The sequence below is a fragment of the Nyctereutes procyonoides genome, unplaced genomic scaffold, assembly GCF_905146905.1.
Source record: "Nyctereutes procyonoides isolate TBG_1078 unplaced genomic scaffold, NYPRO_anot_genome, whole genome shotgun sequence".
NCBI classification, from domain to species: domain Eukaryota; kingdom Metazoa; phylum Chordata; class Mammalia; order Carnivora; family Canidae; genus Nyctereutes; species Nyctereutes procyonoides.
Genome location: NW_026575051.1, coordinates 32,445,056 through 32,463,294, shown reverse-complemented (window position 1 = coordinate 32,463,294; position 18,239 = coordinate 32,445,056). Strand labels below are relative to the sequence as shown.

General features: G+C 35.5%; 1 protein-coding gene across 1 annotated transcript in view; it reads left to right on the top strand.

The window, feature by feature from the left end:
* The window catches only part of LMBRD1 (LMBR1 domain containing 1), a 105,426-nt gene that overhangs the window by 15,488 nt on the left and 71,699 nt on the right, over nucleotides 1-18,239 (top strand). The window contains exons 4-5 of the mRNA XM_055329960.1: nucleotides 9,110-9,207; nucleotides 11,509-11,576. Of these exons, the coding sequence (XP_055185935.1) occupies nucleotides 9,110-9,207; nucleotides 11,509-11,576 (166 nt within the window). The remainder of the gene's footprint in view (nucleotides 1-9,109; nucleotides 9,208-11,508; nucleotides 11,577-18,239) is intronic.

The window sequence follows — 18,239 nt, the reverse complement described above, 5'->3', positions numbered from 1 at the left end:
GCGCCGCTCTCCTATGTGACATTAAAGAGTATTTGTGCTGTAGAACATGTGACAAGATAAGGTAGCTTTTATCTTGGTGCAGTCCAGGTCCATGAGCCATATCTTATCATTGAACCTAGAGGCTGTTGGATTAATCCATTGTAACCAAGGTTACAAAGACTTATAAACAGAAATATTAATTTATGCAGCCCTTCCACTTGTTTCATGTAGAGAATTAAGTCTACCAAAATGATTTTAGTGAGTATTTTTTTTCAATTCTCCTAAGGATAGTATGTCTCTAGTATATTAAATGCATAGGAGATAAGTTAATCATTACAAACAGTAGATGACTTAGGTATTAGGGTTTGATTTTCTGCAGAAGTTGAGTTGTTAGAAATATAACTACCTTGGGATAGGATGGTTGAGATACTCATATAAGGAAGGAATTTGCATAAGAAGCCAAATGATGATAGAAAACTTCTCGATGACTATGGATTCAAAGCAAGATTTAATTCAATAATATTAATGGTGGTTGTTATAAAGATGACAGTCATATCCACTTTAACTGTGGATAATAGGCCTTTAACTTTGTCTTAGAATGGTGACCTATAGTCAGCCTAAAAGGATATATAGCTTCTGAAACAGTTACTATCTTCAAGCCCAGGTGTTTTTCTAGAAATGTTAGATATTATCACAAGTGTGATTCATGAGTACTTCCCTTCTCACAGAAATTTTTAAAAATGTGTATTAAAAGTAGACATCTAATAGAATCATTACTACTTCAAAAGGGAGTTTCCTGAATAAAAGTGCTCCCCACTAGTGAGTGCTTGATGGTGACAAACATAACTGCTGGTGGAAAGGCTAACAACATTTTGATATTATTATGAAAATAGTTTTCTTGTTTTGGGTACTCTCTAATCCCTGCAAATCAGGGTCTGGAAAACACATTTTTGAGATCCTTCTGTTATATTAATTGAACTTTTGTGTGTGTGTGTGTGTTTCTGGAAAATTTGTAGAAGTCAGGCCAACTGCTGCTTCTACCTACTGGTTCTTCCCCAGCTGCTAAAATGATTATTAACAGTCCTTAATTACCTCATACTGACTGCATGGGAAATACAGGTTCTTGGATCTTACTGAACGATGAAAGAGTAAAATTGTTTTTCTGCCCTTTTGTCTGATACTCATAGGGACCCTATACCTAGAAGGAGACCCCTTCATCCAAGGATGTTGTACTCCTTCCAGAGACATTAAGGATTCAGTCATTTTTTTTCCTTTTTAAATGTTTTTGTTTCTTCATTTATGTCTTTAAACCTCTTTGATATTTTCCTTTAAAAAACTACTCTTGTCTTTTTTATTCTCAGTTCTGTTTTAATCCTATGTTTGAGCCTATTCAGGATTTTATTTCTTATGTATTATGTTTAGCCTTTTATCTGAGTCCTATTTTTATATTTCAAATTTATTTTCATCTTTAAATTTTTTACATTCTATTTAATGTACTTTATTGTAAATGTTTATTCTAATGTTTTCTCTAACCATTCTTGAAAGTTTTAGTCTTAATTCTTTCACTGTCCACTTAAGTGAATTTTCATTTTACTTAATAGTTTTTCTAGCTTTCTGTTTTGATTTTCGGTGTATACAGGGGTTGTAGAAAAGGAGAGAGCTCAAACCATAAGCAGGAATTATTCCAGACTGTTGTGTTCAGCCCTTCTGTAGTTGTATCACTTTATCCTAGAGACACTTTCTTTTCTTGACACTGATTCTTGGGCTATCATTTGTGTGTGTGTGTGTGTGTGTGTGTGTGTGTGTGTGTGTGTGTTGATATAAATTGAATCATACAGTAGGTTTTTTTTCTCTTCTGGTTTAGTGGTCAACATTTTATTTGCGATTTATCTGTATTGTTGCAGGTAATAGTACCTCATTGAATGTCATTGTTGTAAATATTCTATTGTATTAACATCCCATGGCTTGTTTGTCCATTCTAAAATTTATGGTCAGTTAGGTTCAGTTTTTGGTTATTTCAAATACCGCTGCTTTGAGGATCTAGTATATGTATACTTGCATTTTTTAAAAAAGCATTTACTGCATTGTTTGCCATTGTATGAGTACTCTTCTTCAAAGAATCCCAGATTATTAAGATGTTTATTAAGTTCTTACTTTTTGCTCTCCAGCATTTCTGCAGTGAAAATAGGTATACATATTTGGGTAAGGTAAATCATGGAACTAAGGAGGAATAAGATGGACCAAGACACTTTCAGACTCCTGTTTCTATGCCATGCCTTTTAGAGTACCTAAGAGAATTTTTAGTAAGTTTAGTAAGTTTTTCCATATGTCCTATTGGTTACTTGCTGAAAAATTGTACCTGGAGTCTATATTATGCGTTTTGAACTTACCTCCTACTGTCTAATTTGAGAAGAGTACCATGAGACCTTGAAGTCACTTAACTTCTTTATGACTTTTCCACTTGTGAAATGGTGATAAAGTAGTATCTACTTCATGGTATTAGGAGTGTGAGATGCGTGATTAGTGCTAAATAGCTGATATCTGCTATTGTTTTAATTCAGATTAGCTGGGAGCAAGGGTAGTAAACTCAGTGCAGTGATATGAGAAAATTAATATGAAAGAATTGACCTAGCATCTCATCATGTTTATGTCTTTTTTGATTCTTTCTTGTTTTGGAAACATCTCTAATATATTTAATTGCTTTTCTAGATAAGATAGACTGGGACTAATTTGGGGGACCTTTTCAGTTCTGTAGAGTTCTTCTTGATGAGATAGTTGTATCCTATCTCCTGCTTTCCCTCTCCCTTTTTAAAAGACTGTATTCTTAATCACTGGGGGAGTTTTCTAAATGGTTTCTAATTATATTTGCTCAAGAAATTCTCTAGATAATGACTTCATGAGATTCAGTAACCTAAGAATTTGTTTCCAAGTGGAAAGATTAGAGGAAACAAAAAAAAATCCATAAGGGAAATGACTGTTCTTCAGAGTACATATTCTAAGTTAAAGCCTGTAAACAATTTTGTACTCTAATTGTATACACGGTTAGATCATGCCCTTTAATGTTTGAATTAGTGAGGTACTATGAGCAGTGGTAATAGTTACCTATTGTGGTATACCAAATTATCCCCAAATTTAGCAGTTTAAAACAAACATTATATCATAGTTTTTCTGGGTCAAGAATCTATATGTAGCTGATATAGGTCCTCAGCTCCGGGTTTTCCTCACAAGGCTGCAGTTGTGTATTTTGGGACTACAATCATCCATTAGGGGAGAGTTGGCTCCCAATCTCCCTCACGTGGGTAGGGCTGGCTTCAGATCTTAACTACCTGTTGCCAGCAGCATCAGTTTCTTACCACAGGGACTTTTTCATGGGACGGTTGACAGCATGGCAGCTGAGGTTTCTGAGAGCGAGCAAGATGGAAGTCAGAATCTCTTAGTACTAATCCTAGGAGTGACATTCCACCACTTTGTCACATTCTTTTCATCAGCAGTGAGTCAGTGATCTACCCCACACTCAAGGGAAGGGGATTGCACAAGGGTGTGGGGATCATCAGGAGCCATTTTAGAAGCTAACTATATAGCAGTCTTATAAGTATTGACAGTTTTGATGTTTATTCAACATATAATGCTTTTATACTTGCAATATATCTATTAAGCATGCAAAGTATGAAGTTTGAAGCCCCTTGTGTGCCTTTCCATGATGCCACCTCTTCTCCAACTCCCTTAGAAGTAACCACTGTTATAATTTAGTCTCTGTTAAACCCTTGATTTACCTTTAAAGTTCTACCAAGGTGTATCTTTAGTTTTACATTTTTTTTTTACTTTATATGAAATTTCATATAAAGTTGCTTGTTTTCTCTCAGCCATATGTTTCTGAGATTCTTACGTATTCGTGCATGAAGTATAGCTTATTTTTATTGTCTATGAATATAACACATATTAATCAGTCTGGACATTTGGATTGTTTGCTATTAAAAGTTGTGTGTTGAACATGTTTGTATACGTTTCTAGTTGCCTAAATGCAAAATGCATACATACATAGAGTTGATAGACCATAAGTTACATGCATCTTCAACATTCTAAATAACGACAAATTATTTTTCTAAGTGTTTATACAAATCCCATTGAAAAGATAAAAACATTCCAGTTGGGATCCCTGGGTGGCGCAGCGGTTTGGCGCCTGCCTTTGGCCCGGGGCGCGATCCTGGAGACCTGGGATCGAATCCCACATCGGGCTCCCGGTGCATGGAGCCTGCTTCTCCCTCTGCCTGTGTCTCTGCCTCTCTCTCTCTCTCTCTCTCTCTGTGACTATCATAAATAAATAAAAATTAAAAAAAAAAAACAAAACATTCCAGTTGCTCTGTATCCTAAACTTGGTATTTGTTTAAATATTTTTTTTAAATTTTATTTATTAGAGACACAGTGAGAGGGGCAGAGACCTAGAGAGAGAAGCAGGCTTCCTGCCAGGAGCCCAATGTGGGACTCGATCCCAGGGTTCCAGGATCATGCTCTGAGCCAAAGACGGACACTCAACCACTGAGCCACCCAGGTGTCCCTAAACTTGGTGTTTTTGTTCTTATTTTTGTTTTTGTTGTGTGTTCCAGTAGAACTCTATTTACAAAAGCAAGTGGTAGGCCAGATTTGGCCCGTAGGCTGTAGTTTTTTGGCACCTAGCCCAATGAGTTACATAGCAAATAAAAATAAAAGCACTGTCTATACAATTAGTGACTAGAAGAAGATATCCCAAAGTTTAAATTAGGTGGCATTTAGATAGTTGAATTATCTATAATTTTAATTTTGTGTATATTTTTGTATCTTACAGAATTTCCCAAATAAGTATATACTACCTCTAAAATGAAGGAGAGAAAAAGAACATTTGAAACTGTTCATGCATTATCTGAGCCCTTGGAATAGCAAGGAAACTTTATCCTGACATTAAAATATTGCTGTAAAATACTGCTGACAAGACTAATATTATTTGGATTATGTGGGACATCAAGATTGTAGCTGTAATTTTAAAAACCATAGTGTACTTTTTAAAATATGGCTGACACACAATATTACATTAATTTTGGGTGTTCTGTATGCCAGACTTTGGTATTGCTATGTATTTTTAGTTTTTGCCAGTCTGGGAAGTGTGAATTGATAGTTCCTTAATCTGCATTTCTCTTATTTGAAAATGAAATTGTATGTTCTTAAAATATTTATTGACTTTTTCAATTTTCTGCTTGACTTACCTTTTTTAGTTGGGTTGTTTGTATTTTTCTTATTTAAGAAATTTTTTTTTATGTACTCTGAGTAGTTTGCACAGTGATTCTAAATATTTTCCCCCCACTGAATTCTTAGGAGAGTAGGGACTTCTGAGCTTTGATTTTGCCATATCCAGGAACCCTAGAATGGTGCCTGGAACATACTAATTAGATATTTTTTAATTGAATACCCTTTACCAGAGTATCATACGAAGTTTTTTTTTTGTTGTTGTTTGTTTTTTAATAATTCTTTCAAGTAATGTATTACATGGATAGATTATTCTTCAGTCAACTTTGCATTCCTAAGATAAACCTTGACTAGTCGTGATGATGGCTTTTTTGGTTTTTAAATCTCTTGCTGGATTTGATTTGCTGTTTTCTTATTTGGATCTTTTTAAAAAATTGACTCAGGGGATCCCTGGGTGGCGCAGCAGTTTAGTGCCTGCCTTTGGCCCAGGGCGCGATCCTGGAGACCCGGCATCGAATCCCACGTCGGGCTCCCGGTGCATGGAGCCTGCCCCTCCCCCCCCTCTCTGTTTGTGTGTGTGTGACTATCATAAATAAATAAAAATTAAAAAAAAATTGACTCAGAGGTAGACTGGTATATAATTTTCCTTTATCTTACTATTCTTACCAGGTTTGTGTATGAAGACCCTACAAGCTTCATAAAATGAACTTTGAAGTGTTAATTTATTTTTTTCATTTAGGGAATGCTGTGGACCAGTGAGCATTACATGGTCTCTTTGTCCCATAATCTAGACCTATGTTTGATAACTAAGGGATAGAAGTGAGCATGGCAGTTTGTACAATAATTCCTAATGAACTAGCCACAAAACTTGTTTCTTCTAGCTGAGTTCTGCTAGTTAGAATTTTTAATAGCCATATGAGAGTACTTCCAGCAAGGATGCAATAATAGCTTTATTGAATTAGAGGTATTATTTCCACCTGACCATTTGGTCTCCTTATTCTGTTGCATAAACAGGCAATAATAGTTACCATGTAGTTTGGAGTGATTGATCCTGGCTATAAAGGGAAATAGAGTTGCTGCTACCTAGTAAAGACAAGAACTGTATCTTGAACCCAGGGGATTCTGTGGCACTTCATGATGCTACCATGTTCAATGGTTAAAGTTAATTGAGATCTATTACACTCATGGCTCACAGGCAGGACCACCATAGTTCAGGAGTGAATGTTTGGATTCCCCCATTTCTTGTATCAGATTTTGCTTCAGCAATTACACTTGACAGCTGTTAACAGATTGGAAGTAGATGACTTAATGGATTGTGGTTTTAAATCTCACTTAAAATAAGTCTAGAAATGGGCCATCCATAGTTCAGATGGCAGCATTATGGCATGAGGATCCTAAACATGTGTTTGTTTTTTTTCCTTCTCTTCTCCATCCTTAGTGCATGATTTCCATCTTAAGGTTATGAGAGTCCAAAATGGTGGTTAGAGAGTAAGCTATCATGTGTCCATTTTAGGCAGGAAGTAGGAAGGAAGGGGAAGGACAAAAAGGAGAGAATGCCAGCTGAGATGAAAATGGGTATTTGGATATGTAGCTACAGTCTTGACCCCAAATTTCTCCAGCTGGGTAAATGGGATAATTTTAGAAGGCTTTTAGAATTCCCAGAATATCTTTATACTTTGGCCTTCTGAAACAAAAAGCTTTGTAATGATTAATTATACTATCATAATATTGACTAAGTTATTCTTTGTCTTAGTGTTTTCATCAGTAGTTGGGAAGAATAAAAAATGTCTAAAAATCCAAAAGCTTAATTTATCCAAGTTAATTTTCATGTGAGTTATAATTTAATGATACCCAGTTTTTAAAAGGGGTAGGTTATTTGCTTCATGTATATGAAAAGATAACAATCATCATGTTCTTTGCCACAGTTTTTGTCCATTTCCTTTTAAGGGTTGATGGCTGTCTGTTCACTTGCTTTTGCTCGTTCTTGCTAAGATGTTTTAAAAAAAGGACTTGTTTTATGAGTGTATTTTTTTGCCAACTTCTGTGCACATGAAGTTTTAAAATTTGTTCTTAATATGTTTTCTTTGTTGTTTGTGGGACTAAACCAAAGAGTCTGTTTATCTTTTCTTTGCTAGTAGCAGTCTTTTAACAAAAACATTTACAAATAAAAGCATACTTTATAAAGATGTCAGGATACGAGAGTGTCATCACTGTTGGAGTTAAGAATAATTTTCCTTTGAAAATAGCTATCAATTTGAAATAGAACTGTAAAAGAAGCAGTTTCTCTGTTTCATAATAGTGGTAGCAGCAACTTTTTTTTTTCATTTACAGATATATAAACCCAACTAGACATTAGAACTGATCTGAAACACAAAAATGTTAATTATTTTTCTTTATAGATTAACTCTTCTGGGTTAAAGGAAGAGATCTTTATGAAGGACACTGAGGAAAGAACAGTTAGCTTCACAGAAGATCATTTATTTAGCATGTGGTGTTAGCAAGACAAAGATTTAGAGCAGTTGTTCTATACCTATTTTGAGTCGCAGACTGCTGAGGGGTTATTATAGTCTTTTCAGATTGTTTCTGTTCCCCACTTCCTTCCCCCAGGCATGGATTGCTAGTAACTGCCTTTTTCTGAATATTCCTGTTGCCATATATCTTCATGTCTCTTTACAGTCAGTAGCTGCTCCAACCACTTTTTTGACTTGCAGTAAATTAGTTTTGCCAGTTTTAAAGCTTTCCTAAGTTCAGTCATAGAAAATGTACTCCTGTGTTTAGGCTTATTTTATTCAGCATAAGGTCTGTGAAATTCATCCTCATCTCATGTATCCATGGTTGCTTCTTTTTTATTGCTGTATAATAGTCAATTATATAAGCAAGCAATCTATATATTGTTTATCTGTTCACCTGTTGATGGATGTTTGGGTCATTTCCAGTTTTTGACTACTGTGAATAATGTTGCTAAGAACATTCTTGTTATGAAAGAGTTAATGCAGGGGTACTTGGGTGGCTCAGTCTGCATCCGACTGGATCTCAGCTCAGGTCCTGATCTGAGGAGGGTCCTGAATTCAAACTCTGCATTGGGCTTCACATTGGGCATGGAGCCTACTTTAAAAAGAAAGAAAGAGAGAGAGAGAGAGAGAGAGAGAGAGGAAGAGCGAGAGGAAGGAAGGGAAAGAGAGAGGAAGGTAGGAAGGAAGGAAGGATTAATGCAAGACACTTGAGATAGTTCACTTGTATACTTTCAGGAGGGCCTTCTTCTGTGGCTGACCCTTATTGATTTGTATAAAATCAGTTTTATAACACTACATATTTTAAACTTCGATTGGGAAAATTATTTGTATCAAAAGGACAGTATTGATTATAGCTATTTTTTTAATTTGACTGGAAAATATTGTGTCAACTTGATTTTCAGTTGGAAGGAATATAAAAGTTAACATTCCTTTATTTTTTAAAAATATTTTATTCCTTTATTTTAGAGACAGAGAGAGAAGGTAAGTACATGTGTGTGAGCAGGGGAGGGAGCAGAGTGAGAGGGGAGACAAGCAGACTTCCTGCTGAGCACAGAGCCCCTTGTGAGGCTTGACCCCACAATCTGAAGCTCAGATGTTAGCTGCTACACTTGTTATAGGCACAGTTATTATCATTATTGCTGAAAATTGCCCCATGGTTAACTTAAATTATGATCTAATAATGCTATTGATTTCTTGGGACAGGGATCAGAAAAGGCTAATTGGGATATTACATATAAACAGAGTTATGGGTATAGGGATCAGATGGGGAAGTGACTTTGTTATGTAGTGTGAATTTGGTAAGTTACATTTGTATGTTAATATATACACACACAAGTATATATATCGCAGTTATTAAGTTTATGTGTATTCGGTAGAACTCAGCTTATGTCTTTCCACAGCCTTATATTCTGTCATACTGTTCTGTGTGTTCTTCTGGATCCCTTTTGTCTACTTCTACTATGAAGAGAAGGATGATGATGATACCGGTAAATGCACTGTAAGTATGTTTATTTTATGTTCAGGGAGGAGGAAAGATTATTTCCTTTCTCAAAGAATGACATGACTGAATTTATTCTGTAGCAGTGTTGTCTAATGGAAATACAATGTGAGCCAGATGGGAAATTTTAAATTTTCTAGTAGCGACATTGAAATAAGTAAAAAGGAGCAGTTGAAATTATTTTTAATGATACATTGTATTTAGTGTAATAGGTTCCAAGTATTACCATTTTAAATAGTCAAAACGCATTCTTAATGAAACATTAAATTTCTTCTTTCACACTAAGCCTTTGAGATTTAAAATGTATCTTAACACTGCAGCACATCTCAGCTTGAACTAGCCATTTTTCAAAAGCTCAGGAGCCACACGTGACTTGTGACAATTGTTTAGACAGCAGTTCCAGAGCAGGGGTTGGCGGACTTTTTCTCCAAAAATCCAGGCAATAAACATTTTGGGCTTTGTGGGCCGTATGGTTTATCACAGCTACTTACCTCTGCTGTTGTACTGTGGAAGTAGCCAGAGATAATACTTAATAAGCTTGATGTGATCCAGTAAAATAAGAGATAGGCTACATGTGGCCAACAGGACAGTCTGCTGACCCCTGTCAGCAGGAACACTTGTAGACTATTTTTACTAATCCAGGATAACATTGATATAAAAACCTGATAAATATAACATACATATATATATATATATCCAAAACTTCAGACCAACATCACCTAAGTGCTGGTATACGAATCTTAACTGAAATATTAGCAAATTGAATTCAGAGGTATCTTAAAAATATATGAATATAGTACAACTGAGTTGGGCCTGTCTCTAGATTGAATGGGTGGTTTAGACAGCGTATCTATTAATATATAGTCATTTAATAGGTCAAAGAAGAAATCATGTTGAAAGATAATTTGCTAAAATTGGACCTTTTTTTCTGATTTAAGGGAAAAAAGGCAACATAAAAGGAATGTTTTTTTATTGCATTACAGGAACTTGTTTTATACCTTTTTATGTTTTGTATTTAAATACAAAAAAATACATATAACTTTCACTTAAAAAGCCAGCATTATGCCTAATCATGTTTATTAAAACCTTAAAGTATTCGCATTAAGATCAGGAGCGAGTACAATGTTTTAAGTGATTCCAAGTGGCAGTCAGTACAATTTGTTAGAGAAAAAAATAAGATGTTTAAATATTTATATAGAAAGTCAAAATTAATTCTTTGCAGATACTTCTGTAACTCTGTATTTGTAAACCCAACATATATGTAAGTTAAAGTGGCTGGTTAGGAATTTAATGTTAAAAATGGAATGAATGAGGGATGCCTGGGTGGCTCAGTGGTTGAGCGTCTGCCTTCGGCTCACAGGATCCAGGATCGAGTCCCTCATGGGGCTCCCTGTGGGAAGCCTGCTTTTCCCTCTGCCTGTGTTTCTGCGTCCTCTGTGTCTCTCATGAATAAATAAATAAATCTTTTAAAAAAAATGGAATGAGATGCCAGCTTTCTCTTTTCACTTCTTCTAAAGTCCATCTTCCCCAACCTCTCAACCTTTACTTTAAGATTTTTCCTAAAGATTGTCTTAACTCCTTTGTGAAGAATTTGTCAAATGAAGCATGAATTTAAATTTTAAAGGTGATTTTTAGAGAATTCCTTAGGCTGAGAGATGAATAATGTTTGTTTATTTGTTTTACTGATTTAACCTTTTCTTTGAGGTTAACTTTTCTTTCCATATTTAGAATATCCAGCTTTGTGTTTTTCTTTGTCTTTGGACAAAGATAATAATAAATGTTTTATATATTTATATATGTTCTATGTATTTTTATTTTACATAAATATAATTAATATATGTTATATATAAATATAGAGATATATACACACATACATGCATATTAAATATTATAATTATTATTTTAACCCATTTTAATGAATTGAGGGAGAGGTATTGTAGTTTCTGTTTGCTTCCTGTTTTGGGGAATATTTTATTAAATATTCTTATAATTTTACTAATGATTATGTTGAAGAACTGATTACACTTTTCAGTACTGATTTCCATAAGTCTAACCATTGAAAAGATTTTAAAATCTAGTGTGGTTTGCAAAGATACTTATGATATGATGTATACGTTGTTTTTCCTTAAATTTCAAGATTATTTTTCAACAAGGAAATTGTACATAGTTGAATATAAATGTGTGTTTGATGTGAAAGTACTGTTACACTGTAGCAAGGATATTTTACATTTTATTTTTTTAAGAGTATTTTATATTTTAAAAGTTTTAGTAAATGGTATACATTTTCCCCTTGACTTCCAGCAAATTAAAACGGCATTCAAGTATACCTTGGGATTTGCTTTAATTTGTGCACTGCTTCTTTTAGTTGGGTAAGTCTTGATTTTTTTCCCCCTGAAAATGGAAATAGCATAATATAATAAAGGCTCATTCAGAAAACTGTAGGAAAAAAAAGTGTAAAAAAAAGAATAAACTACTGTTTATGTTACGACTAACCACTAACCTTTTTTGTGTATATTTTTCTATTAAGGCATTTTTTATGTGCTCAGATACATTCAGGGTGCTCTCTCCCCCCCATACATATACCTTCCATGTTATAATTTTAATGGTTTTATTTTATGAATTCTTGATAATCTACTTGCTGACGTACTGAAGGCATCTCTTTGGATAGTAAATGTAGATTCATCAATTTTGACTGTATTCCATTCTCCTTTTAGGATACAACAATTTAATCTTGTAGTTATGATTACTTGAACATTTATGATGTTTCTAGGTTTTCCATTTTTATGAACAGCTCTTAAATGAAATCCCATCTCTGCATCTTTTTGGAGTTGATGCATCAGTCTTTAAATCTTTGAATTAGGGATCCCTGGGTGGCTCAGCAGTTTCACGCCTGCCTTTGGCCCAGGGCGCAATCCTGGAGTCCCGGGATCGAGTCCTGTGTCGGGCTCCCAGCATGGAGCCTGCTTCTCCCTCTGCCTGTGTCTGTGCCTCTCTCTCTCTCTCTCTATCATAAATAAATAAAAATAAAAATAAATTTAAATCTTTGAATTAATCTTTGTGTATGAGTTCCTTTCTTAAATCTTCTTCCTTAAGGTTTTATACTAATTTCAATAAAATTTTGCATTTTTTTATACATTTAAAATTTTCTCTTTGGAAAACATTTGTCCTTGTTAATGGAAGACATTTCTCTTTGTTAAAATAGGTTTTGATTCTTTTTTTTTTTAAATGTTAGGAAATAAAGTGAGGTGTTAATAAGCTTTTAAAAGGTCCTTTGTATAATTTGGTCTCAGAAATTTCAGTAAATAAAAAATGTCATTGAATACATTTTGTGGTGGGAATAAAATTGGTCAGTAACCTTTTGTAGTTCTAGGAGTTCTTAGAATACAAATGTTTTATAATCAAGGCATATTTCCAGTACCTTTTGTCTGCCTTGATGTGTCATGAAAAAAGAGTACTTATTGAAAGGACAGGTTTTTTTTTTTTTTTTTAATCTTTATTTATTTATGATAGTCACACACACAGAGAGAGAGAGGCAGAGACACAGGCAGAGGGAGAAGCAGGCTCCATGCACCAGGAGCCCGACGTGGGATTCGATCCCGGGTCTCCAGGATCGCGCCCTGGGCCAAAGACAGGCGCCAAACCGCTGCGCCACCCAGGGATCCCAGGACAGGTTTTTTTTTAAGTAGTTTTTCTATTTATTTTAGTTATTGAATTTTTTTTTTCTAAGTCTCTTTTGGCCTCTTAAGAAAGCAAGTTATGTGAATTTTCTTTGTTAATATGAAAGTCTCTCATTTAGAAAACTAAATTATCTAGAACAGAATTTAGTAAACTTTTCTTTAAGAGTAGTTATTAGTAAGTATTTTAAGTTAGAGGTCCATATGGTCTTTGTGGAAACTACTCACCTCTCTTGTAGCTTTATAGCAGTCATGGACAAAATGCGAACAGAAGGACATGGCTGAGTTCTAATAAAACTGCTTACAAACAATCAGTAGTTTGCCAAGTCCTCATTTAGAATGTGACTAAGAACCATTAGTAAACCACACATCTTAATAGCAGTCAGGGTATCTCCCAAAGGTATCGAAAGTAGATTTGTAAATTTACTTGGTCTTTTCATGGCATATTACCCTCAGGCCCCATTTAGAGTTACATTTTGCACAGTTCTGATAAAACTTTAACATGCTCTAGATGACATTTATTTATTTAGAAGCAGTATACTAAAAGAAAATGTTTCCTTGCAAATACACTAATAATAAGCAACAGTTTCATCAGCCATTTTGAACAATATAACAACATTCACTTATTTTTCCAAATATTATTATATACTAGTTAGTTCCAGATACTGTACAAGAGCCTAGTGAAACAGCAGTTAACAGAAAAGATAACTCCTCTTCGTGGAGCATACATTCAAGAGAAGTTTAGAGGGGCAGGGAAAGAGAATAAAAAAATGAGTTGTGTTAAAGTTGTGAAATGTTAGGGAAAGCACTGATAAGGATAAGCAGTGATAAGCACTGATATTTGAGAAGATATTTGAAGGAAGTGAGGGAGCCATCAATATATGTGGGGTAAAGAGCATTCCAGACTGATAAAACAACAGATGAAAAGCCCTGAGGCATGAGAGTATCTGGTATATTTAAGACAATGAGGAAACTTAGTGGGCTGGAGTAGAGTGGGAAAAGGCTAGAGTAGCTGAAGATATGGTCAGAGGTAACTAGAGCTGCCAAATTTAATAGGATATCATAGGCCATTGTTAGGATTTTGACATTTATTGTGAGAAAGATGGGAAACTCTCAGAGGAATTTTTGTCTTTGAGCAACTTTATCTGATATTTTAACAAGATTCCTAGATGGCGTTTTACAGTTTGACTTTATAGGGGTAAGGGTAGAAATATGAGATCTATGAGGAAGCTGTTGTAATAACCGAGGCAGTGCATAATGATAGCAGTAGTGATTTGATTCTGCCTATCTTTTGGAGAAAGAGCCAGCATGATACTCTGATAGGATGCATAGGTGTGGTGTGAGAGAAGGAGAAATTGAGGATATACTGCGAAGTCTTAGGAACACTTCTCTCACTTTTAACACCAACTGCAACTTTGGGAGTTTCTTAAAACAGTCTCAGGTTTGATAATTCTCTAGAAGGATTCACAGAAATTTTTAAAAGCTATTCATTGTTACCATTTATTATAAGCAAATACAGGTTAAAATCAACTAAAAGAAGAGACACATAAGATAGAGTCTGGGAGGATTCTAAATATGAAACTTCTATTGTCTTCAAGATATGTTACTTTTCTGGCATTGATATATAGCTGTATATGTGGAGTATTGCCAACCAGGGAAATTCACATGAGCCTTAAGACAGTTTTTATTAAGACTCTGTTATTTAGGCAAGTCTGATTGATTGATCGCCCACATAGTTAATCTCAGCCTCCAGGTCAATGGATCCCATGTGTTCCAAAGTCCTTACCCTAAGTCACGTGGTCGGTCTTTCTGGCTAACCATTTAAGATGTTGCTAGCTCCTGCCCTAAACAAAGACATTGAATACCTGCCAGAACCATGGGTAAAATTCACACCTTTTTTTGGGCAAAGCCAAATTTTTTGCTGCACAGAAAGTGTGAAGTTGTTATCAACTCAGGCAAATCTGAAGGAGGAGGTTTTGGTGGGGAAGTATCAGGAGCTCAGTTTATTTCATGGTAAGTTTTATAGGCAGTCAGGAAGAGATGATGAGTAAGACACCAAATCAGGCGTCAGGAAAGTCAGAATTTAGTCTTTGCTCTTCCAAAGCTATATCTAGCTCCAAAGAGAAAATTAATTTTTTCTTTTGTAAAATGTAAAGGATAAGCTGAAGTATTTTTCCCTGTGCCGCCTCTTGCCTTTTTCAGTACTATGGTTCTTTTGTAATTGAATTGATAATGTTGCCTCTCAGGCGGATAATAGGTGAGAAGAAATGGCCTTAGAAAGCATTAATTCAGTGGAAGGCTTTGATTTAAGTGGAAAGATATTTCCTCCATTGTTATATGAGCAATAAAAACGAAAAGAGGTGCAGGTGGTTTCTTAGGTTTTGTGTGCAAATAAAAGAATTCTTCTCTGATTGGCCTCTATTTTCTCACTGATATTTGACATCATCAGCTGAGGGCACTGATAGAGGGGAGCAGTATGTGGACTGCTATATTTCACAAGCCTGAAATTTGTGAATAAAAGACTGATTATGTTTTGGTTACCCAGGATAGTGTTCTTCTCATTACCATATTTGAATGAGGTATATTATACATTTAAATTAAGTGACTAAATTTCTTAAAATTTTCCTGAAGGTAACCTACTTCTAGTTTTTGTTAAATTATGTATGTTTTTCTTTTAAAACAATAGATAATTTTATGGCAAAAATGTGGTTGAGGTTTAAGTCATGTAGCTAACATTTTTGGAGCACTTTGTTGGGTAGTGAGCAAGGTCTTGGGGATAAAGATGGAGGGCCATTGTGTCTTTCCTCAAGGTTAACAGTGGGGAGAGACATAAATATATAACTTGAGCTATAATATTTAGGTGTTCTCAAAAGAGATAAATACTAAGTTTTGATGATAGAGTAGCAAATTCCTATTCTTGCCTTGAAATCAAGGAAGACCTAATAGGGAATAATATTTGAATTGAAATTTGAAGAGTGAAAATTGATCAGCAGACTAAATATAAATAAAGAAAAAAGATAAATAGCTTGTATAGTGTATTAGTCTTTTCAGAGTGCTGTAAGTGACATATATTTATTTTCTCATAGTTCTAGAGGCTAGAAGTCCATGATCAGAATGTTGGCAAGTATGGTTCCTGGTGAGAACTCTTGTCCTGGCCCATGGACAGCTGCCTTTTTACTGTATCCTACATGATCTTTCCTGTGTGCTCTCACTGGGAGAAAAATTGCTCTCTGTTGTCTCTTCCTTTTCCTGAAGAGACTCAATCCCCTTGGACTAGGGTCCCAACATTATGACCTCATTGAACTGGTTACTTTTCTAAAGGCCTTATATCTAGATGCCATCACATTAGAGGTTAGGCCTTCAACATAGGAATTTTGTGGGGACAAGTTCAGTCCATAACATTCTGTTCTCTGGCCTTGCAAAATTCATGTCCTTCTTATGTGCAAAATACATTCATCCCATCTCAGCAGCCCTCAGAGTCTGAACTGAGCATCAGTTCTGAGTCCAAAGTTTCATCTAAATATCACCTAAATCAAATATGGATGAGACCTGAAATATGATTCATCCTGAGTCAGAATTCTTCTTTAGCAGTGAAGTTGTGAAACCAGACAAGTTATGTGCCTCAAAGATAGAATAGTAGGGCAGGCACAGGATAGACATTTCTGTTCTAAAAGGGAGAAATTGGAAAGAAAAAAGGGGCAATGGGTTCTAAACAAGTGAAAGCTAACAAGGCAAATTATATTAGATCTTAAGACTCAAGAATAATCATCTTTGGTTGGATGATATGCTCTATAGACCTACTAAGGGGTAGGTGGTAGAGTCACCACTATGGCCCTAAGTAGTGGCCCTGCCCTCTTGGTTCTCAGCATAGGTCCTGCTCCCTTGACCCTTTGTAACAGTTTCCTGGTGGCCACAATTGAGGAAACTGAGGAGGAAGCAGCCATGCCACCTGGGCCTGTGGTGGGAATGGCAGCCCTATTGATAACTGAATTGCTTTTAGATACGTTTTTGTGAGGGATAAAGCATGTTCTCAACTAAATAATTCTGTCTTGTCCTGTAGAATCCCATAGCTTACCTTATTTTGTTCCATCTCTGTTCCCTATATTTTAAATTGGCAGTGTCCCTGCTAGTATCATCCTACCACTATTCCTGTGTAGGCTGAAACTGTTGATTAAACCCATTGTTGCCACCCATACCCCTCTCCTCATCAAATGGTTGTTCAGCCACATTCTTAGCACAGGCTTCAATCATTTTTTTTTTTCAGTATGGATGTATTAGTTCTTTTTTTGCATAGCAGTTCCTTTACCTGTCTCCTCTCACATTTTACTGTAAACAATAATGAGAAACCAATCTACTCCTTCAACACTTTGCTAAGAATCCTCCTCAGCTTTAACACTTTGCTTAGAATCCTCAACTAAATACCCAATTTCATCTCTTAAAAGTTCTGCTTTCCACAGAACTACAAAATAGTTTAGCCAAAGTCCTTGCCACTGTTTAACAAGTTATCTTTTCTTTTAATTTCCAATAACATGTTCTTCCATTTCTAGCTCAGATTTCACGAGAATGACCTTTAGTATCCATATTTCTACTAATGCTCTATTCATGATGACATATATCTTCTCTAAGACAACAGAGGCTTTCTCTGTAATTCTTCTTTTTGAGTACTCCCTCTTGGCCTTTAACATCCATGTTTTTATCAGTCTCTTTGTTAAAATATAAAATTCAAATGAGTAAATTTGAAGATCCAGTTGGTTTTATTCAGCAGTTTGTGAGTTTGGGCAGCATCCAATCTAGCAAATATAAGGGAGCTCTAAGGAGTTATGCGAAATGGAAGATTTTTATAGGTAGACGGGGTGGGATAAGGAAGTTCAAAGAGGGTATTGTTTCAGGCAAGACAGGGTTTTATCAGGCAGATTACCTTACTATTACAGACTTGGAAATTCCAGACTGATTGGTTTAAAATTCTACTCTTGGGAGAGGCTGAAGTTGCAATTATGTATTAAATCTTGGTGGCACTTAGCACAAGTGACTCCATTTGGGACTGGCCTTCCTTTCCTCCCCTCCCCTCCCCTCTCTTTCTCCTTTCCCCTTTCCCTTTTTAAAGTCACCTTCAAAGCAGCCTAGGCTTTTTCTCATATGCACTAAAACTCTTCCAGCCTCTGCCTATTACTGAGTTTCAAAGAGACAGCCGCATCTTTAGGTATTTGTTACAGTAGCAATACACTTTATGGTACCAAAATCTGTACCAGTTGGGGCGCCTGGGTGGCTCAGTGGTTGAGCATCTGCCTTTGGCTCAGGTCATGATCCAGAGTCCTGGGATTGAGTCCCAAATTGGGCTCCCTGTGGGGAGCCTGCTTC